The 23365-nt window shown below is 36.8% G+C and overlaps 1 protein-coding gene across 6 annotated transcripts in view; it reads right to left on the minus strand.

The window, feature by feature from the left end:
* Nucleotides 1–23365, minus strand: part of TCF12 (transcription factor 12) — a 174017-nt gene that overhangs the window by 91926 nt on the left and 58726 nt on the right. For all 6 annotated transcript variants that reach the window (XM_010571773.1, XM_010571774.1, XM_010571772.1 and 3 more), the window contains exon 6: nt 20278–20380. In XM_010571773.1, the coding sequence (XP_010570075.1) occupies nt 20278–20380 (103 nt within the window). The remainder of the gene's footprint in view (nt 1–20277; nt 20381–23365) is intronic.

Below are 23365 nucleotides of genomic sequence, written 5' to 3' on the forward strand. Positions count from 1 at the left end.
CTTTATTGTGTTTTGTGCGTTTCAGTTGATATCCATGACAAAAAGAGGAAGCTTCAGGAAAGGGAAGGGGGGGGTAGAATAAAGTTGCAATAATAAAAAGAGGGGAGGGGGGAGAGAGAGAGAGAGACTGTACATTTCATAATTACACATTTTCCTTAGCAAGTGATTTTCAATTACAATAAAGCTCAAGCCTCCTGACACTGATACACTGTGCCAGATTAACAAGAAACAAAAAAAACCCCACCAAAAGCCACTGTATCAATACTTCATTTTCAATGCAAATAAGAAATCCTACAGTTTCAAAGTGCCTGACTCATGTAAAAGATTCTCAGTTTAAAAAAAATTGAATCATTTTTAGTTTTCCTGACTTTGGAGAGAAGGTTTGCCTTCAGTTGTTGTATAATTACCAAGAATTTAACAGTCCTTCATTAACAATACCGTAATTTAAATAAAATATCTTTCTATGCATTAAGTGTAGGTCACAGATGAATTAAGGACTCCCAGAAGCCTCTGCTACCTGGCACAACCCATCACATCAAGCCTAAGTCAAGGTACAAGTAGAGCAGAACTTCATTCCAGCCCCCGCAGTGACAACAATAAAACGCTGAGAAAACACACTATCAAATACTGAACTCAGCATCAATTTCTGTTAATTACAGCCTTGTCAGCAACGTGATTATTCAAACAGCTCATGCAAATGTTAATGAGTCCTTATTTGCATATTTATTTTTTCCTTTGTTGAAATGTCATTGATTATTACATTCTACAATGATGAATGCTGCTGATGATGTGCTCTGATATGTAATTAGTCATTAAGTGGAATGAATAGATCAATTATGAAAAAGGAGTGAGATTAAGAAATATCAAACAAGACCGCCCAATGTAACTATAGAATTTTTTTTAAAAGGAACTAAAATAATTTTTTGGCATTTAAAGTGCAACATCAGTAGTTTTCAATAAATAAACTACTACTTTTCTGAGGTTAAATAAGATCTTCCACATGCACTGCTACTTGGGTAATCTAATTACAATAGCCAAGCGCTTTTGTAAAAACAGTATGAAATCTGCAGAGTAACACATAGGTTTTGGGGTTTGGGTCTCGTACCCCATCCCCCCCCCAGTTTTTCAAAAAAATTATAGATGTCCCAAAACGGTTCACGTGCACACTGCAGACTGATCTTTTCGCAGAAATGAAAATAGCACTTGCAGCAGCCCCACTTTGTTTTCAAGGCAAAGACTCACATTGCCTTTTGCAACTGCCTGCTCTAACTACCCAGCCAGCGCTCGCTATTTGCAGATGAAGGGGAAACGGGAGAGAAGAGGAAGGAAGGAAAAAAAAAAACAAAAACCACCCAACAAAAAAAAAACCACATTACTGCAGACCAGATGGGAACATTCCACATGACCAAACCAATCAATCACCTCGGTGGGGCGCAGGTGCAACACAGCCGTGTAGCAACACACCATTTCACAGTCTATCGGGCACAAACACATGGTCACCAATCAATGGCACCCCCAGGACCTGGGGGGGAGGCTCTCTCGAGCCTTACTGGTCCATGCCTGATGACTTCATAATCACACATCATTTCATTCACTGGAGGATACAAACCAGCATTCTAATAACCTTCCCCTGAAACCGGTCATGTTGTGCATATTAATAGAGTGCCGGGTAGAGCTGAACCACCAGCTCCACGCTGCAATCTGAGCAGAGCCTGCAAGAAGGAAACAACCTGAAGCTAAGAACTTCTGCCCGAGGAAGGATAGTCAGCTCAGACCCAGATCGACGGCAACATTATTCATTTTGCCAAAATAAACTGTGCACGACGCTCGCACCTTTCACAAAGCAACCCTTGAACAATAGCAAGCAAGCAGAGATAAAGGACAAAGTGGGATGGAAATCAATAGAAGAACATGCTTCTGTACTTGGTGATACATTAGACAAAATTCTGAAACAAACAGGAGCACCGGTACAACGCTCTCAGTGAAAAAAGTTATTTTCTTTTAAAACAAGTATCACAGATTAGTTTTAAAACAAGCAGATAAAAAAAATTATGCAACGTGATGCGATCATGCCACACCAACACTTCAATCAGGCCACTGACTGCTTTTGACTACAGTTTGCAAAAAAGGCCAATTATGTTTGTGTTATTGATGACTTAGGAGTATAATAAACCTTACGGACATAAGGATATGGAAACATTTTGGCCAGAGCTTGTCACACTATACTGTTAATTATTTGCACTGTTAAATAAGATCCTCAGGAAACATAAGTGACAAGGAGTGCATCTTCTCTTGAAATTACATTATGCCTTGGGGCTAAAAGTCACATGAGTTGCAAATGAAATGTAAAAGACTAATGCACATTTAGAATGTTCTAAGTGCCCAGGTAGGTAAGACTCCACCATTTGTTATCAGAGAGCTTAGTTTTACTTTTGTTTTTCCTAAATTGATTACATGAAGAGCAGACACCTCTGGATTATACAGTTAAATCAGGCAAGTGTCACATCTACTGAAGCACCTCAGCTTTGCTTTTGGGCATAAATTGCTGAGAACTGCTTGGAGAAATACGTATAGTAGGCATGAAAAAAGTATAGTTGTTAGGTTGCGCTCTTAGCACTACATGTTGCTTTAGGTCAATGGCAAATTCCTCCTTTCCCATCTAGGAGGCTACACAAAGGGTCTACAGCATGCTTTAACGCATTAATACAAGGAGGGGGAAAAAAAATCATGTCAGAAGCAGAAAGCAGATTTTTTTTTTTATAGCTAGAATCCAGATCATTTGGTGATTTGTACTGTTGTAGGCCCTTTTATCTTCTTTTCTTGGCTTCCTCCCTTCCCTATCTCAAAGATTTCAGAAAAATGCACAAAAGCAGTTGCATTTTGCTCTCTATTGGGAGTCTTGGTATGATTCACCTTTTCACAGGGCCAAACCCAAGTCCTGTAATCCAAAAACTCCACACGATAAGAAGGGGGCAGACTTGGTGGTGTTAGACAAAGGAGCACAGAAGGGTTAAAGAACAAACGTGAGTAATATCAAAGGAATAATCCCATACTTTTGCAGAATTATGTTGACCAGTAGTAGATGAGGAAGTGTTCTCCCTCACTAGAATACAAAAATCATTAATCAATAAATCATTAAATTAAGGGCCTGATGACCAGTTCCATTCTGGGCGCTTACAGAATGCTAATTACTGTAGTATGTGGGGAACCTACAGTGTTAAAATCAGAGTATCTTTTTCAATAAGATCAGGTTTTTTAGATTAAATTCAGCTTCTTTTATTTTGAAAGCTCTTGAAAAGAAATGAAAAATGTCATATAATGAATTAAGTACTAACATTAGTCACACTTCATATGCAACACAGGGCAAGCTGATGGCTATGCTACAGACTTGACATCTCTTAAGAGGCAAAAACCTAACAGCTGGCGACATTCACAATGGACAGGGCTGGAAGGAGTTTGACAAATAATATCATCCAAAATGAAAAAGCCTCAGTAAAGCCTACCCTTACCTGGAAACATTAAGCAAGAGGCAGAACAAGGGGACAGATAGCACAAGTGTCCAGGCCAGTCTGAGCACCTCACCTGCCCTCCCTGTGCTGAAATGCTACATGAGTGAAGCCAAGGACACACGTCTCTGGCAGGAGGCACACCCCAGACACTAAACCTCTTCTCGTCCTCTGACAAAACTGAGCCTCTCATTGACTAAGGTGGGAAAGGAGTGAGGTTTTACTTGCTTGTGACAATTTTACCTAAAAAAAGCAAAGACACAGAAAGCAAGGGTTCAGCTCAACACATGGAAACAAGAGCACAAAAGGATAAGATTTATCAGAGAAACTTCAAAATAAAGTGTATTCCAAGATGGCAAAAAGTGGTATGGCTTGTAAGCAATGAAATGCATGAAATGCACCAGGCACAAGTTTTAGTGAACTTCTGAAAACAGTTTTTAAGAAGTACATGGCACAGGTATGAGGGATCCAACTGTTATATAAATTATATAGGCTATAAGGACATCAACAGAACAGTAACAGATTTGAATCAGTTTGTTCAAATCAGTGAGGGAGTCATGACAACAGTAACACAAATTTTATTCCAGAAATGAAACAATGCATAACTCCTGAGATATTTCCTACAGCAAGGAACTCCAGTGAAGATTTGCTTATACTACTATTCTTACCCCTAAAATATACAGAAGCAAGTTTATTAATAAAACATTATATATAATAATTCACAAGTATATAGTGTATAAATTAGTAAAATTTATCTTGTAAGAAGTAGCTTTGATTTCATTCGCTAAAAATTAGACAAGCACCACTGTTTGGAAAGAGGGAGCTAGAAATCAATGAACAAAACAGTTATGAAAAAAAAAACCAACCAAAAAAAACCACCACAAAAAACCCCAACTCATCAGTGCAATCGTAACTGGTTGCAAGATTAACCTGAAATGGATTTCTGCAAGAAGTACTCACAGTATCACAAACATACCAAAATTAGTATTTACAATAAACAGAGCTAAAAAGGTGTTGGAACTTACAACTATTGATAGCTAAGACTGAAAGGAGTTTGTGATTTCTTGAGTAAAAATGGTTAAATGAGATGCAGTCAATGCAAATGTTACCCTAACAAGCAAAAGACGCATGTTTGCTCAAAATTAAAAAAAGCTTTACTAATTCCATTCAACAATGGAAAAAAACTGCAAACTGAAAGCATAGCTAAAATTAGGTATATACTTCCCTTAGTAAATGCAATTTTTTAAGCATTCAAAGCCAAAGAAAGTCTTTAACACTACTAAAAATGTTCTTTAACTACTATAGAAACATACAAATCTAGCTAAATTGAATGCTTTAAAGTTTAGATACAAGCTACTGCTTCACTGGTCCCTTTTATCTAATCATCTATACTGATGTTACTCAGCTTTACCCAGGGTCAACAAAAACTATTCATTTTACATTTTGCCTAACTGGATTCCTTATGATCAGCTGTTAGCATCAAGCTGTCTGATTTCTATTCAGGTTTCACAGCTGGATTCATTATAAAAAAGGAATATTAAACCTTGGGCAGGCATAACTGGTTTTAACTTCAAAACAAGCGTTTTTAAAACTAATCATGCTGCACTTTCAGGTATTAAATAAAATTTTCATTCCAATACATTTGTTGTAATATGGCACAGACTGCATTTATTTAAGAATTTCCAGTAGCTGTCAAAGTTGCAGCTAACAAACCCAAATTTTTAAATGAGAAATTTAAAAAAAAAAAAAAAATCTGGGAAAGGACCAAGAATTTATCTTCTGTCAATAAAAGTCTCACTGCAAAGAAGAGCTGGAATTACACTGAGGCGGGGGGGTGGGGGTGGGGTTATTCTTTTTTAAAAAGGTATAAGGAATGTTTTGGGGTTTGTTTTTACAGTAGTTACTGAGTTGGATCTTAAGGAGTTGGTATCTTTCACATTCTCAACAATAAGAAGGATTTTTAAATTATGACAGAGAGAATGCCTACACCACTTACAGCTATTTTATATTTAAAGGCTGTTCTTGATAATGAAAATATTTTCCACAAGATGGATAGTTGTTCTAAAAAAAGAAAAAAGAAAATCAATATCCTCGGGGGTGGGGGTGGGGAATTGTCTTCCAAAACAGAAAATAGATGAGCAGCTCTCCTAACAATGCTTATTTAAGCAAATATTTGAAAAGAATCAACAGGACAGAAAGGAGAAAGGCAGCATAAGTTAGAAAAGGTGGTTCTGTGTATGCATGCAAAAGATGAAATATGGCCATCTAGTAATTCACAGTTACATTTCCACTCCCTTTTTAAAATCTCTGCAAAAGTCTGCTGGTGAAGAACAGGTAAAGTTTCTCAGAGGGAGGGAGTAGAGAAGGCGAAGAGCGACCTCCTTATCCTCATGACAACAGACCTTGAACAGGCTACAAAGGGAGTTAGTGATTCCACTGATCACACAGGAAAGGGAGAACACGGGAATACATATTTTCAAAAAGACAGTCAAAAGCAAAAATGCAGGAAGGGTAAGAATATAAATAATTAAGAATTAAAAAAAAGCTCTAAATAAAATTTACTTGCTGTAGTTTGTCACTTCCTTTGTCTTACTATTGACATTCTACTTCCATAAATTTGCAAAACTGGGAAAGATGCATCTTGCCACAACAAAATAGTCAATGCGTATCGTTTTAGATCACTGAATTTGAAAACTGAACAACTGGATATGAATTTAAGTTTACCTGCTACAAACTTTGAACTATTTAAAAAGCATGAATTGCATTAAATCCTGAAAACATTAAGACATATTTTTAAAATGTTCTTTGTAGGGTGGTCCCCCAGGCTCCCCATAGCGGATTTATGGACCTCTGAAAGGAGACAGTTGACCAGGTATCTATTCAGTATCTTGAAACTTCAGGTTTTATTACCAGCTGCCACTAATTCTGTCTTGCAGGCCAATACAACCAAAGAATGTATCCAAAGAGAGACACAATCAGGAAAGCTATGAAACTCATTACACACATTGGTTTATTAGCAATAAAGAAAAAAAAGAAGGAAAAAAACCCAGGAAAACACATTTCAGACAGTATCCTGCAGTTACAATCACTTGACATGATTCTTGTAACAAATTAAATAATAATTAAAAAAAACTTCAAACAAAAGAAGATTAAAGTAATATTGTCTTTTTCAAGCCCAATGAGTTCTTTTTGTGCCTTATTTCCGATTTTGGTCAGCCATGTCCTCTGCATATATATTTATACGTGATATGACCCTTTTTGTTATCTACGAGCAGAAATAAAATGTGGAAAAGTTTGGATTTAGTACTTTCTAAACTGGTCAGCAGAGTAAGCTCAGATGGCTAGTTGAACAGAACATCCTTAGGGAGACAGAGCCACCCCACAGGCTTTGTGGGCAGAAAATCTTTAGGCAAAGTGATTCATCATGTGTGGCAAGATGACTGTGACATCTAAAGATTCTTGCCTTGAGCAGTATGGTACATGCTACAAGGGATCAAGCGTTCTGAAAAGCATCCACGCACATCTCAGAAGCTTCAGTAAAGGACATGTTTTCAGTAACAAAATACTGGACACTAAAAATGTGTGTATGAATTAGCTTTTTGCAGTGGAAAACTGTGAAGTTCCCCTTCAGCATGTCTGAAGCCATGCTGTTGACCAAACATAGAAATAAGCAAATTTTTACTAATTTTGCATTCAAACTCACTCTTTCAGAGTCTAACCGAAGGATGTTTTAACATCTGGCTCATATTCCTTCCTCCAATGTAATTAAGCCATAGCCTTGCAGGTTTTTTTAGAAGTTGGCCATCAATAAATGATTATTTTTCCACTTTAAAACATATTTTCCTATAGCGGCTTTTATTATCCTCTTGTCCATTCACCACAACTTCTAGCTCTTCTAACAGAGGATCAGACAATGCATTACTACACCTCCATTGCAATATGAGAAGAGTTTTGATCTTCCAAATCTAGTGCATAGTAATCAGTCCTGTGAAGGAGACTACTTACTGTGCTACACAGCACCCCTGTTCAGAACCTGCATTTAATAACCACTTAGAAGATACCAGGTTTGAATGTACAAATGTCTCACAAACAAGCAAAAAGACCCACACTGGAACAGAAGAACGACTCGTCTACCACAGTATCCCACTGATAGCGCTGGCCAGTAACAGGAGCACAGAGAAAGAACCACAAAAAAAAAGGAGTTAATGTGAAGAATGATGTGCTCTAAATTTCAACAGTCAGGTACTATAGCCAAGTAAGTACCATATTGTAAGTAACAACAGAGCATAAACAGATTTAAAACTGTATTTTCTTTTTATTTAAGATGAAGGAAACAAAAAGAAAGTATATCTACAAAGAGCAAGACATCTGCACAAAAGCACAAAAAATGGCCTTTCTTAAAACAGTCAAAAAAGTCAACAGACCAAGGAAGACAGACAAGCCAGGTAAAGACAGGAAAAATCCCAAAGTGCAGCTGAGTGCGAGCCTGGTAGAAGTCCTCAGGTGTAACAGTGTACGGATCCAGATGGGTGCATTCAAGGGACAAAAATAGAAGTTTAACTGCACAGTAAAACTACAGTAAAATTATACTCTATAGTTTTGAGGACAGATGATTCTGTTGATGATTTTAGTGTAAATTAAAGTTTACATTATTTTCTACCTCTGATGTTTTGGCATTTTTTGAAGAAAATAAATTGGACCAATGACTCATAATTGTGTTGCATTAGCAAACAAGAAAGCAACATAAAAGTACCATCAAGAAAATAGGACAGATTGGATAGAAAGGCAGTGGCAACTTTAAAAACATAGCTTTCAGTTACTGGGACCTGGATAACATTTTCTCCCGATGAATCACTGCCTTTCAATTTGGTGTTTTATTTCACAGCGGTTTACTGGCATTTGCACTATGTCTCTATCATGAGACCAACTGCGTCTGTGCTGGGGAAAGAGGAGGAGGCACACAAAACAGAAATTCGGAAAAGTACAATCAACAGGGAAGCTTGCCTCCTTCATATTGCAGAATGTCAACCAAGCACTAAAGAGCCAGCTAAAGTCAGTATCTTGAGTTCAAGACATTTGTGCTCCAAATTTTCTTCTATGTAGGTAAAATGAGATAAATCAATACAGAAAATCCTCTATATTTAAAAAATTGTTCTTTACCTTGACTCTGTTCTAAATATATTGCTGAAAGCCCACTGTTTATTGTGTATACATAAGCAAACTATCCTACATAAAATGGTTACCAACTGGAGAAACACATGGGCTTTTTCCTTCTGCCAGCAAAACATATTAGTTTTCATAGTTTGCAACTGTGCCACTAAAACCAACAGAAAACAGCAGTATTTCTTTCCTGGCCCCTTTCCCTTTACTCCTCACTCCAAAATACTGAAGAAACAGGTTTATACTCAATTTGTTTAAGAGCTTTACAAAGTTGTTTGTTTGTTTGTTTTTTTACCATGTACCTTTTGAACCACATTTCTAGGAAGATACATTTCTAATGTAATAGCAAAAATATAAGTGAATTAAAGAATATACACATATACTGGTCAAAAATATTCATTACAATTGTGCACAGGGCTTACTGCCAGATAGCTGTCAAACAAAGGAACAAAATCATACAGTTGTTTGGCACTCAAGGCTGAAATCATTGTGAAACATGCACTGTTTATAAATTGTCATTGATGAATAAAAGCAGCGAACAAAAAAATTAAAGGAAATGCATTCAAGCACCAGAAAGAGAAGACAATCATCGCTCCTCCTCCCACCACTCTCAGTAATCAAACAAAACAAAATAACTCCCAAGCCCCCAGTATGCTGAGGAAGAACAATGTAGCGGTGCAAGGTAAACTGAGCATTGCATGAAGGAGTGACTTCAAGTTGTGCCCTCACAGCTCAACCCGAAGTACCCAGGAAAGTGATAAGATTCAGACACCTGAAAAAAAGCGGCATGTGGATTCCTCGGCTTTATTATTTATAAAACAATATTTTAAACACTATTAATGCCAGTGACATTTATCTTAGCTTAAAAATATCAATCCCAGAAGATGTAAAGAAAAATTGTTTCAGTGATGGCAAAATATATCAGCAGATCTTTCGCCACAGAACATAGCACTGCTGAAAAAAATATCACCTCACCTATCATTGTGAAGAAAGACTTAATTCACGTCAGGTGAAAGGATGACATTTCTCTAAGTACAAAGTAAGACAGAATTGTATCCCAGAAAATAAGCAAGAGCTCAGTTTCTGATCATGCATATCTGCACCAATTTCAGTATCTTTCAAACTTGAAGCTGTATAATAATGTAACACATCTATATGGAAACAAAATCTCCTCTAAAATCAAAGATAAAACAACTTATCTCATTTTTTGACTGATAGGTACAATATTAAGGTGTGCTAAATGCTTTCTATAGTATAACACACATATGAGCTTCTGCAAACTCCTGTGAAGTTAGGGTGATGTGATCAGAAGATTCTCTACAATATTTCATAAGGCAATGCAACTTCTAAGATACGTAAGACATTTAAGAAATATGGTTCTGTAAGGAATTAATTTTTGTAAATCTCTATTTACATTTATTAAGCAGGTCAATCAGCCTGTAGTTTAAGTTGGAAAGTACTTCGATTCCAAATACATAAATAAATTAAATTTGAGGTGACAGCTTGTAATGGACTAGCAATATGTGAAACAAATAAATGATGTCATAGGAAAGAAATGAATGCAGTCAGAAACAGAAGTGTTATTTACCACAGCAAAATAGTAAGGCAAAACCTCACTTCGCTCCTACGATGCAGAAAATGTACTTAAAACTGCAGTACCCTGATAAAGAGTGTACAAGTACACACTTTCCTATCTCTGCAGAACTTTTTTTAAACAGGATACAAATTTATTTATGATACAGTCACGCACATAGGTATTCAGTGCAGACCCCAGGGATCACCCTGGAAGCTTACAAGACTGTTAACAAGTCACACATTACTCTCAAGACTTCTGCTTTCTATGTCCCATTGTATAAGAGGAAGAAATTGCAAGACACCTTATTTGTATTGCATTTGTGCCTAAAGTGCCAGGCTTATTTTTGAGGTCCCTATTACACGGGAAGTAAACTAAAATTTTGTTACAGTTATTGGTTTTGCACATGGTCTGTACAATCCCGATTTGAATTGACACATTACATATTATAGTGCACTTGGTTCCCAACTACCTTTAAGGCTCATGGCCAGACCTCAGCAGTTTTAGGAAAAACTGTAATGATCAGTCTCAACCTATTTCAATAGTAATCACCATGTTTCTTCCCCATTCCCATTTCAATGAACCTTTTTTATTTAATCACTGAACTTAAGGCTACTGCTTTCTTTAAAGGAATCAGTAGCAGTAATCCCAAATACTGTCAGTTTCTTAAATTATGTGTATAACACAACATCACATAAAATGATGTATCAACTCTCCTGTTTCACCTTCAGATGGAGGAGCCCTGTGAGCATCTTCCAAAAAAAACTCCTAACCAAACAGCACCCTCCCTCCACCAAATGCATCCTGGTGAAGCTTCCACACATAAGGATAACAAGGTTTCTATTTCTCAAAGCGACCCTCCATCTGGATGCCTAAGAAATAACTCCGCAGAATTTTCAGCTGACTTCCCAATATACATATATGCATTAGAGTGACAGAAGCTGAACACCCATCTGAAAGCCAGAGTGCTGTTAGCTTTCAGAGAAAACATAAAAAGACGGCAACCAAGAAAGCCTCACAAATAAAGCAAGATATTAGCATAGCTTAACAGAATGAGTTGCAGTTTCTCTGATCTTCTGCACATTTCTGTTACGTGAAAATCCTTCACCCACTTTTCAGAAACAAAACTTTGATGCAATATTGGACTGAAGTCAAAGTATCCAAACATTATTTTTTAAATCAATTTTTAAAAATTTTGTTTTCTTATCATGATACTTGTTCTATTAATCCACTATATCGTTGAAGCATTGCACACCTACAGCAGCTTATAACTCTAGCGAAAATGCAGTGACCACTCAGGCAACTCACAAAAACAATAGTATTAGAGGTCCAACACCTTCATGCACCTGAAAAATAAAATTACATCTTCTATAGGCTCACTCATTCAATTTCACCTGTTTTGCCTTCCTCTCTGAGGTGTCTGTGTATCTAAACAAAGCCAGGTTTCAAGCAGGAACAACCATTTGACTCACTAAAACCCAGTCTCTAAAGAAAATATTAACAACTTCAAATCATATTAATGCAAATACTATAATGCCCCAAATCACAAAAGCCACTTGTTTTGGCACAAGCAGCCTAGTTACAACATAGTGGTTGACCAGTTCAGTATTTAATCACTGGATAGAGGCTGCTGCATTTATTAAAAACTGGACTACTAGCAACTGACAGGCTACAGCTACATGCAAGCAAGAATGAAAAAAAAAATTAATGGAATGAAATAGAGATTAAGTAAATGATTTTTATGCACCTGGCAATAAGCAAACATCTTTATTGCAAAACAAAGACAAGCCATGAAAAATTACAAAATTATCTTTTAATCACCAGTGAGCTTTCTACAGTCTCCTATTTGAACAGGATAATAGTTATTATGTAGATCCCTAAGCAACTGCCTCATGGGGAAGTTACATCACCAGTATGGGAAAGAATCACCCCCTCCTCCCTTCTCCCTGGAAAGGAGCTTGGCGCCTTCAGACAGACTGCAATTTAAAATCCTACAGCTTCACCCAGCTGATCCCATCCACTGGAACACATCTACAAGTGCCCAGGGATGGCAGGAACCACAGGAGAGAAATATGCCCTTTCAGCATTTCATGCACTGATGAGCCTTGTAACAGATAAACATATCCTAAAGCAGCTAAACTGACATGTTATAACAAAGAGGAAACGCAAGACTTAAAAATTTCATCAGATTACTATTTATTCCCCTTTTCAGAGGGGGAGTACACTGTGAATAAATCAACACTCAAACGTATTAGACTGCATTAACTGAAAACCAAGCTTTGCAGAACAAATTTTATCAGAACTAAGATATTTCAAAATTTAAAAGCCACAGACTTGCATGTTTAAATTCCCAGACTGGCTTTTCAAAAGGACCTAGTATGACAAAAATTCGGGGTTTAAGTGTGGGACCTTTTTGAAGAAGGCAACATTTAATCTTCCTCCAACACGATTAAAACTAGGTCCCATTTTTTTCTCCCTTGAGCGCACAGTGCAAGCAATACTACTGCCCATGGGCCACCAGAACTGCAAGTTCTGCTTGCGGGACGTGCTGTGGATTAGCAGAGAGTTCTGTGAGTCCTGTGAAGGTACCTGTGGCACTGGTAGTACCCAGTGAAAAGGTATCAGCAGCTCTTCCTAGCACAATGTTAAATCATACAGTTTGATGGATTTTCAAGGACAGATTTCTTCACTTCCTTACTTGGCAGAAAGAAAAAACTTCTCTGGGTTTTTCCTTGAACCACAGCACTGCACACTAAGTCTGGAAACAACTCCAATTCTGATTTGGAGATGATAAAAATCTTCTAAACTTGCACACCACTACCCACACTCGTTAAGGATCAACTGCCTCAACGCTCCGGCATACTCCCGCAGCCAGCGGATCAGCGGCAGGGAGGGGGGAAGGCCGACCACTGTGCGCCTGCTCACCCCTCTCTTCACCGCCCTGCGCTGGGTGCTGCCGAAGGCAGAGAGGGGAGGCAGGGGAGCAGGCAGGCAGCTGCGACCGACCACACACCTACCTGGCAGACCCACACCTGAGCACCACCTGAGGAGGGTTGTTAGGGCCCCTCTGCCGCAGCTGCTAACTAGGAAGAAGATGAAAGTCTCAAGGGGAAGAGAGCACAAGTGGACACCTGCTACAGCATAACATTACAAAGGATGCCAGCCCCCTGCTACACTTGTAGAAAGCCTTGAGGTATGACTGTATTTAAAGAAATGTTAGGAAAGCTATTTGATTGAAATATTACTGTAAACAGAAGGGAAAATTAAGCTTAACACACACTCTTGTGAGCAAAAACCCAAGGGTAAAAATGCCCTGCACTTAGCACTGTCACTAAATGACTGTGTAATTTAATTTCCCAGAAACCCATTAGCTTTCACAAAAGGAAAATGAAGAGCAGATGAGAGCAATTCTTTGGTGTGAGTGGAATTTATTTAATGTAATACCTGGGGGGAGGAAAAAAAAAAAACACCCAAGAAAAGAAAAAAGATAAATCTGAAACTGTACCAACAGATACAAAACATCACATCGCTAGAAAGCCTGAGCCTGCAGATCAGTGGGTCTGCGCCAGCAGGAACCAGTATGTCAGGTCCGAGGTTTTACAGGTACGACCGATGAGAGCCTGCCTCTGCTCAACACACCACGCCAAAGCTGGGACACAGCCAAATGAAGAAACACCCCAGAACAAAAAGATTGCTAGCATTTAAAAGGAAGGAGTGAGGGGCAGGACCTCCATTTTTTAATGGAGATTATTATATATTCATAGATGAAGCAAATAATAACATGTAGTTATCTGGAAGAGGGAAGAAGTCATTGAAATTTAACTTAAAACTTTACTCTGGGTTTGAAATTTTCATTATAAAACCCCAAATACTACAAAATTCACATTAGGTTCATATTAGGCTTTTAGCTAATCTATAGTATATAAAACCAGTGTCAATCAAGCAATTAAGCATAGTGACGTGACCCAAAAGGAAAACAAACATTCTTAGAAGGAATTTAAATGTAAATCTTCCATTTGCCGGATTCATTATACACAATGATTTGGAAAAAACTAATTTAAAAAAAAAAAAAAGCCTATCTGAAGAAACAAAACATGAAGCTTTACTGTGGTGAAGCAATGGCAACACTTACTTTGGGAAAAGTAGCCATGATGTATTACATACAGATGTCAGCATCTTGATTTTTTTAGCTTTAATAATCAAAACAGTAAGTGATTTGATAAAATGTAAATGTAATGCTGTGAAACTGCATGACACCAGTTACTGTAAAGTGAATTTCAAGGAACTTTTCCAGCATGGGAAGTTTACAATCTATGGCTTGTGGTGGACCCACGTCTTACAGCAGGAGACCAGTACCCCTAAGTATTGTAACTGTGGATGATCTTATACTCGCATCTTTTTTACTAAGAAAAGTTTTTCTGAACTCTTAGCCTACAATAATATTTGACAGATAATTATGCACTATGTGAAGCTTATTAGCTATCCTTTAACATTTTTCTTTCAACTTACTGCCCTGCTCCTATAAATGAGATGAACTGAAGCGCTTGCCACAATCTTTGTTGTGCCTCTATTTTGTCATTTTCTTCTTTTAACATTTTCCTTTTTCTTCCTAATGAATTCTCTGAAGGATACAAAATATTCTGTCCCCACTATTCTCCAAGTTAATACTGTTGTAACTGCTTATAAATTATTTCAGATCAATCTTGCCATTACTCATGTCTCTGGAGATCATTTCCGTTGTGATGCCTATTTTATTCCATGTGTTAAATTAGTAATGACTACAGAAGGCAATTCAAGGAAATCTAACTATTATTTTGGACAAACACAAGGTCTGCCAACTCACTGCTCACATCTGCCCTCTCCCTTCCTAAAAGGTAATTAAAACAAGGTTCATAGCAAAAACTATAATGGCATCATTCTTAACATTTGCCATTTTAATAACGATTTACACTTCCTTGCTTCCTACTATTGCCTTCACCATCATAAAGGCATTTGATAATAAGCTCTATCTCTTAGATTCCAAATGTCTTGTACTGAAGGGCTACTGAGGAAGAAAATTAGCCGTTTTCCTGAAGATTAGTTAGATTCTTAACTGAGAAACAATTCAAATGCATGCCTTCTAGCCTCTCCTTTTATTGAGAATAACCTTTCCCAATTTAAGGTTTAAAAGGCTTACATCGCTTGTTCAAGAACAATATCAATAGTGGAAAGCTTACAGAGGCTTCAGCTATTTACTGTGTTGCTTCAAAAAAATGCCCCTAATGTTCATCTTTTAAAATACTTCCTACTCTATCCAAGCCAACTGCAGTGCTTAACTTACAAGTCAAAAAATAAGATTTTACAATAAAAATTAGACCTAATAATTTCACTAGTTTGAAAGACGCACTAGCAGAAGCAGCCATTCTTACAAACCTACACAATCAGGCAATCAAGTCAATTAAGAGAACAGTACCTCTAAAATGAGAAGGCACCCCAATCCAGATATTGATCGCTCATTTATATGATTAATCCACAAAACGAGTCTTTAGTTTCACAGTAGCTTGTGAGACTACCTTTGAAAATTCATGGAATTTGGCTTCAACACATCAAGCACACTCCTGCCACCCTTGGCTCCACATGGCAATTTCTACCCAGCACATACCTATTAACCACCTGCTACATTGGTACAAGACAGTTAAACACTAATAGAGGGTAAAATAAATGGTGTATATATAGATGTAATTTACTTGCAAACCCTGTTTTGTGAAGCCTGATGACAAACTACCCAAGTGATTCAAGCGCATCAAGTACAACCAACATTAAAGGAAGCCACACTGCAAAAAAAAAACCCACCAAAAATGTATTACTCTGCTTCCATTAGAGAGTACTTTGTTTGGTTCTTTCACCTATTTATTTCAATCAGGTCAAGAATCAGGCTTACCCTTTGTATTCACAGTATAAATAGTCAGAGTACATGAAACTATTTTGATTAACAGTCTGAATCATTTATAGCTCTAATTACTGTAACAAGCTTCTACTCACTCCCTTCCTCGTAAATACGAACTGATGTATGTCTTGACTTCCCTGCATTGTCAGGTCCTTCATACTCTTAATGCTGGCCATAAGAAAATATCATGGCCATACCTAGCATGAAGCAGAAATTAGTTCATTAGGAAGAGGAGCACAGTCACTACCTCACTAGGGTACTAACAGAGGTGAGTGTTATAACAGCAACAGTTGACATGAAATACACTAGTAACTACAACCCTGCAGCTGATCTACTAGAGTCAGTGAGTAGGTGAGGTCAGGAAGATCCAAATGATACAAAATCCTCCATTCCCACACATTCAGAGTTTCCGATTATGACAGTTTCCAGTTACCTTTGCTGACAGGCCTTCAAGCCCTGTGGCTAGCTCAGAAACACCCTGAGCTCTAAAATTTAACCCAATTAAACTGTAAAGCAACTAGTTAAAGGAATAATGAGAAAACAAGGAAGTGAAAGAAACCTTGGAAGAATGATCTCTATTTCAAGTGACCAATTTCAACACAGCAAGCTTATGTTCAACCACCATCTTTTCACTCACTATTGACTAAATTTTTTAATGACTTTTTATCAGGTACAAGTTTGTGGAACTGTGTAGTACACAGACGATGAACATGGAGCACAAAAGTTTTGCCTTTATCCTTTCTACCTCTTGTGGAAAGACAGACACACAAAAGAAATGAAGTCACCTACTTCAAATTTTCAACACCGACGAACAAAAAACCCTTTAAGCTATACTCAAGAATGATCTGCTTGCTTTCTTTCTGGTAAGCAAAAGCAGAAAAGCTCAGTAGAATAAAGTCCAGGGAACAGTACAACAGAAGATACAATACCACATGCTTGAAGGGTCCTAGCAAAAAACTGACCTCTACTTGCAAGTGCAGAGCACTACAAGGCAGCAGAATTACAGAGAAAAGAATATCGTATCCTTGTAAATAGTTTTCTAGAATGTAATTAAAAGAGAAAGTGTTGAATAAGCAAAGATTATCAAGTCTAAATGGAGCTACAATACCACCAATATATCTTAGCCTGATTTTCTACATATCTCTATGGATACCAACAAACTATGCTGGTGCCAAGAGGATTCAGTGGTTTTACTTAAAATACAAGCAACAGCCCTTCTTTTTTTATACTAACAAATCAACAGGATAATTCTGGAATTCATTAGTGAAGAACGCTAACCAATCCAACATAATAGCTTTACTTCCTCTGCAAAACACTTCAAAAAATATCTAAATGAATATGGAAATGCATCTTTCTGTGGCAAATTGTTCATTATTGAATCATTATCAACTCTTGTTAGACAAAATTTCTCTCTTTTGCAATGTACAAGATCATTAAAATGTTTGAGAGCTCCATCATGAAAGACAGTGGCACTTTATAATCCACCATCTCTTCAGGCAAATATGCTTACGGCTGAACATAATACACAAAATAACAACATCCCCTTGACACACAATTCTTTTTTTAATGGTGCTCTTAAGTGTTGACAGCAATGGTGAAATATATTGTTGCTCTTTCTTTTTTTTTTAAATAGTTTTTAACTATTTCAGAGATGTATTTCAGTCATGATAAAATGTTGGGAAGGGATGTATTTCTTAGATCTTCAGCGTGGAAGCCCAGATGCTCCATCACTATTAGCCTACTGAGATATTTCCTATAAGCTCATCAAGTTCATGTTCTTAGCCTCCATCTCCGTTTAGCCTCTAAAGATCACAGAATAATCAATCAATGCATTAAATATCATCTACAGTAACTAATAAAATGGATGTTTTTATTCTGTTTATAGGAACTTGTCCACAATTTGATATTAACAAACTGTGTAACATTTTTTGTCTAAAAAATACTTAAGACAACATCTCATTTTTCTTTTCAATAACAGACAGAAAACCATAAACACAGATAGTAGTACTACACAGAAAACTACTACTCAGTGTTTTTATGTAGTTTGTATCATTCCTCTCTCCAACCTTTCAGCATCAACTTAATATATGCTGCAAAAATTCATGCTGTGAAAGTATGATATACAAAGCTGCATCCTATACTGTAACATAAGTAAAATTAATATAATTTCTTGTTATGACAAACCAAAACACACAGGTGGAATACTTTTAAAAGCATACTTTTAGCATTTTGAGGTACATTTCTTAGAGATACATACTGAAAGCTTTCTATAATTCTTTGCTGCATATAGAAGGAAATGAAGTACTATTGCTCCAACAAAGTAACATCTACAAGAACTGTTAGCCATAAAGCATTACAAAACTATTTCATTTTACAGCTGCTTTGGGCAAATGACTGATACATACACATATTGCAATTCATTAATTCTCTCTACAAAACAATCTCAATGAAGGCTTCTCAAATCTGTATTAATGATGTAATTCTATTATGTCTAATGGAATCACCTAGCCATCTCTTCAATAAAACTGAAAAACTAAGAACATATAGTTGTACCAATTATTTTCTTCATATATTTAAAGGCATATATTGTTTAGAAATTGGATGGCTCAAAATAAAAGCATGAGCAAGAAGTTAGCCTTTGGTAATACAAATTAAAAAAAAAAATAAAAATCAAACTTTGCTATGTATTTTTGTAAAATAAAATCAGTATCAGCTACAAAGCCTAGAGCCATTCCATACATGCTACTGATCAAAACACTGGAGAAGTGCTTGAAGTAATTTGTCTTTTTAGTCTCCCATATTTAAAAAAAGACAACACATTTGAAAGAGTATTGGGAGGGAAGTTCTACTGCGCTTTATCAAAATAACCAAGGGGAACTACATTTTAGCTTTACTGTCTTCAGATATAAGTATCATTGGCCAATTGACATGCACTCTTTCTAAACAAAGACTCTAGAGACAGTCATTTTAAAATTACATATTTTTATGTTCATATAGGAAGGTTTAAATTAAATTCTGTTTTCAGCAATAGCTGTGCTTAGCCTCTACTTCAGAGAAAATTAAAGTAGTAAACAGAGACTGAGCAAAGTAGAAAGATTTCCAAAAGAAATTGCAGACCACCAGGATTTGGATTTAGGTAATCCACTTAGATTACCATGGCTATGTCTTAAAAGGACAATACTGAGATCACAAAATAGGTCACGTCTACAAGACGCAGAATATACAAGTGAAACAATGTCAAATGTACAAATTCAGAATAAACATTCAGAGTAATCCCTAAGTTTAAGATGCAAGAGAAAAAAATTGTCCCAAGACCATGTACTGCCAAGTAATAAATACTTTGAAATCAACATTTTTATGCTTCAAACTGGAATAAGGAGAAGAAGAGTTTCAAACAATGCCATCAATACATTAACATGTTTCAGGTAACACAAAAGTGCAGGCAACAAAGACAAAGCTTTCAATACCCAAGCCCACAATATAATACACATTTTGCTTCCTTGTTTCTCCAGTTTCAAAAGCAGAAAATGTCAGACACCCACAGGCCTGGAAGCAGTAATAACATTTGCCTAGCAAAATAAGAGTTTGCCTCTATTTCTCAGAAGTGACAACATTTCTAATATAACAAATATCAAAGAAATTAGAAAATGAAAAATAAGAGGCAAGCCCTCAAATTATTAACTGAAGAAAAGCCTAAAAGCATATTGGTAGGTAGTTCAGGAATCCATAGTGTTAGAAAAATAATTTTCTTTTTTTTTTAATGCACAAATTAAAAATTGCTATAGATGTCTTCTCAGCAAAAGTTAAGGAAATTTAGCCTTAAAATAATTTAGAATTTACAAAAGAAATGTAAAAATCAAATCAAATATACCAGCTTTCTAGATCAACTTGAGAAAATCTGGGTGGTTCCTTCTTCTAAAAAGTCCTGGACAATGGCCTTTATGAGGAATTTGCCCAACGTAAAAAGATTTCAATAGGAAAGTCAGTGTTGCTATGAGAAACAGAGCAACTTCCAGATGCTTGACATGTCAGGCCTAGACAAGGGAATGAAAAATGTCTCTTTCTGACCAAAGAGGCTTTGAGGGGATACTCGTAAAGAATTACCTACTTACCCATCAGATTTGAGTTCATGAAAGGTGTCGGGGACAATCCTTCATGGGGCCCTAATCGACTGTCATTCAAGTGATCACTGTAATGAGGACTGTCTGCAAAACCCTAGAGAAAAAAAGACCAGAGTATTAAACAGATTATTTGGCAGCCCTGCTAATTGAGTGTAATGACACTTTCCTAATTAAATGTGCAGAGTCACAATTGGTCATTAATCACAAAAGTTGGCTTTCGGGTCTATCTCACAGAAATCATTCCCTGCCCACATTTTACGTTCTCCCCCTCTTTTCCTCCTCCCCCATCAAGAAGAAACCACATAATTTCTTAATAAGCTGCATCCTCATGGACAATATTTCTAAAAATTGAATAATACTGAGATATTTTGATATTTGAATCCTCTTAGCATTAAGTCGCTAACCACTGAGACAGTATAATTAGTCTGAAGAACTCACAACTGATTTTTTTTTTTCCCTAAGGTTTCTGTTTGCATTACTAAAACAACACAGTAAAAAGGTCAGGAAGAGTCACTGACATTAGGAAAAAATGTTAGTGCAAATGACAAGAAGAAATTCCATTTCCCATTGCAGCCTGCTATTACTGTTACAGATTAATAGGCATTTTGACACTATCACATTACTAAACAGCACAGCTTACTGACAAAAGGTTTACTTCAAAATAGTGATTAAATAAACAACTTTGTCAGCTGATTTGCAAACAAGCACTCAAACCAAAATACTGTTTTGCACTTTTCTAGCATTAGTATGGCGAACTTAGCAGGCTTGGAGTGACCCTTATGCAGTCAGGAAACACTGGCTTATTGAAAGTTTGCACCAAAGGTATAGAGACGGAAAACACAGAAGCCCTAGGAAGCACATGTTATTTAATTAACCCAATTACTTAACATTCTCTTTTGTACACTTCAAAATGCTTTCAGCTTTTCCATATAAAGGTATGAATATAGTGTTTGCCACTTAGACTGATCAGATGTGCACTGAATCACTTATTCTGTACCAAAATATGACAGACCTGGCACCCAAAATTGCACCTCCTTTGTAGCCAAAGTTTTGAAAAAAATTTGTAAGCCTTATCTCACAATTCCCACTACTCACTTCTCTAAGTCTGGCAGAGAGAAACCTAAAGCTCAGACCTAATTAAGGGGGGGGAGGGGGGGGATGTTCACAGCTACCAGAAACCAACCCAAGTGCCCTGGGACTATAAAATCATCAATCACTGAACATTTATCATTTTTTCAGACTGCACGCTCACATTCAAGACAACATTAATGGGGCTGAAACAGGCCTCACTATCTTTGCAGGCGTGCTGTCAGTTCTACCAAAGGGCTAGTAACTAAGGGCTAAATAACTGTCAAATCGCTACCACTGCTTATGGATGCATGTCACAACTCTTGCTGCTATTCGGCTTTAAAAGTAATCTTCTGGGAGTCCCAACTCCCAAATGAATCTTCGGCTGACTTTATCTACTTCAGAATCAGCGATACACATGTGATAGGCATTCAGAAACAATCTTAGTGACATTTACAACTTGGTTATGACCACAAGGGTGTCCTCTGGTAACCATGACCTAGCCTCGTCTGTCAGACAAGCAGCGTGTAGCAGCAGCTGCCAAGGAAATGGAGTGGCTCCTAGCTAAGGTCACCACATGTGGTTTATTTTTATGCTGAAATGAAACAAAAAATAAATTAAATCTGCTGAATAAAGAAACAAAAATTTGCAAATAGAGGAACCAAAAGAATAAAGCTTCTAAGTAGGTAGCTTCCTACTTGGCTCTCTGCTTGTACTGACTGTGGGTTTTTTTAAAGCTTTTTTCCCTAAGACAATACTTCAACTATATTTTATTTTTAAAAGAAAGAAACCAGGAAGGACACTATCAGTGATAAAACAAAATCCATCTCTCGGTCATTCAGAAAGCAGTGCCTAGATGAGCCCCCGAAACTGAAGTCTTCAAGAGATCTTTATTTACAAAGTAAATAATAAAACTACTGAAAACATAACAGGAGTAAGACTCATTTCATACATGGTTACACATCATGCAACACAATGTATTTAATGCACAAGATTAATAATGCTCCTCCTCAAGTTAATATTGCACATTCCCCCCCCCCCAAATAGAGAAATTGGAGAACTGGGTAGGTAGTCTACACAGAAAGGAATGTTCTCCCTTCTACCATCAGAATTCCTTCAAATAATCCTTTACATCATGTTCTTTTCATATACCCTCTCAGTTTCCTAGAATGTACTTGCATCCAATTACCTCAGCATCAAAGTTGTATTTCTACACCACTAGACCAATCAACTACTTTATCTACCTGAAAAATGCTCCAAGAAGTCCTTCACAACACTAAAGCCACAGAAAACAGAACATTTACTATACCAGGGGAAAAATGTACTAAGGCATATGCAAGCACTTTAAATAGAATAATTTTTTCTGTACTTGAATTCAATTCCTAATTAAAATTAATTGTCAGGCATTTCATTCTTTATCATGCATTACAGAATTTACACTTGTGCAAAGTGCAACCTCTCTCAGCCTTCATCTACAGTGGACCTACATAAAGAGGTCTTAACATGGCCACCATCCTTGACACCAGTTATTCAGTCTTAGTAATGAGTTATGGATTATCAGCTCAAGCAGCAGAGTTTTGTTTGGGATTAGAAACCCCACGCCGATTCCCACATATAACTCACCCACACTAAATGAATACAAAATAACCACAAACACATGCAGTTTTGATTTAACAAACTTCTTTTGCACTTCACAAAAGCAAATTAAGCGAAATCAGAAGAGCTCTAAGGACGATGATTTAAATTACACAGTTATTTCAGAGCATTCTTCACATTTAAGCTGCACTTCAAATAAAATTGCATTCCTGATACTATCCCTTGCTTTTACATCTGTATTGTTAACTTACATAATAAACAGCATAAAGTTCTACTGGGAAGAGCTGTAATCAATCATAGATGAGAACTTTAGAAGCTTCCAGTAGCTTCTGAAAAGCTACTGGAAGCTTCTAGTCATACAATCAAGGCTTAAAAAAAGTATTTAACAAATATGATAGCACAAATTGACAACATA

This window comes from Haliaeetus leucocephalus, unplaced genomic scaffold, assembly GCF_000737465.1.
Source record: "Haliaeetus leucocephalus isolate CR32 unplaced genomic scaffold, Haliaeetus_leucocephalus-4.0 Scaffold339, whole genome shotgun sequence".
Taxonomy (NCBI): Eukaryota; Metazoa; Chordata; class Aves; order Accipitriformes; family Accipitridae; genus Haliaeetus; species Haliaeetus leucocephalus.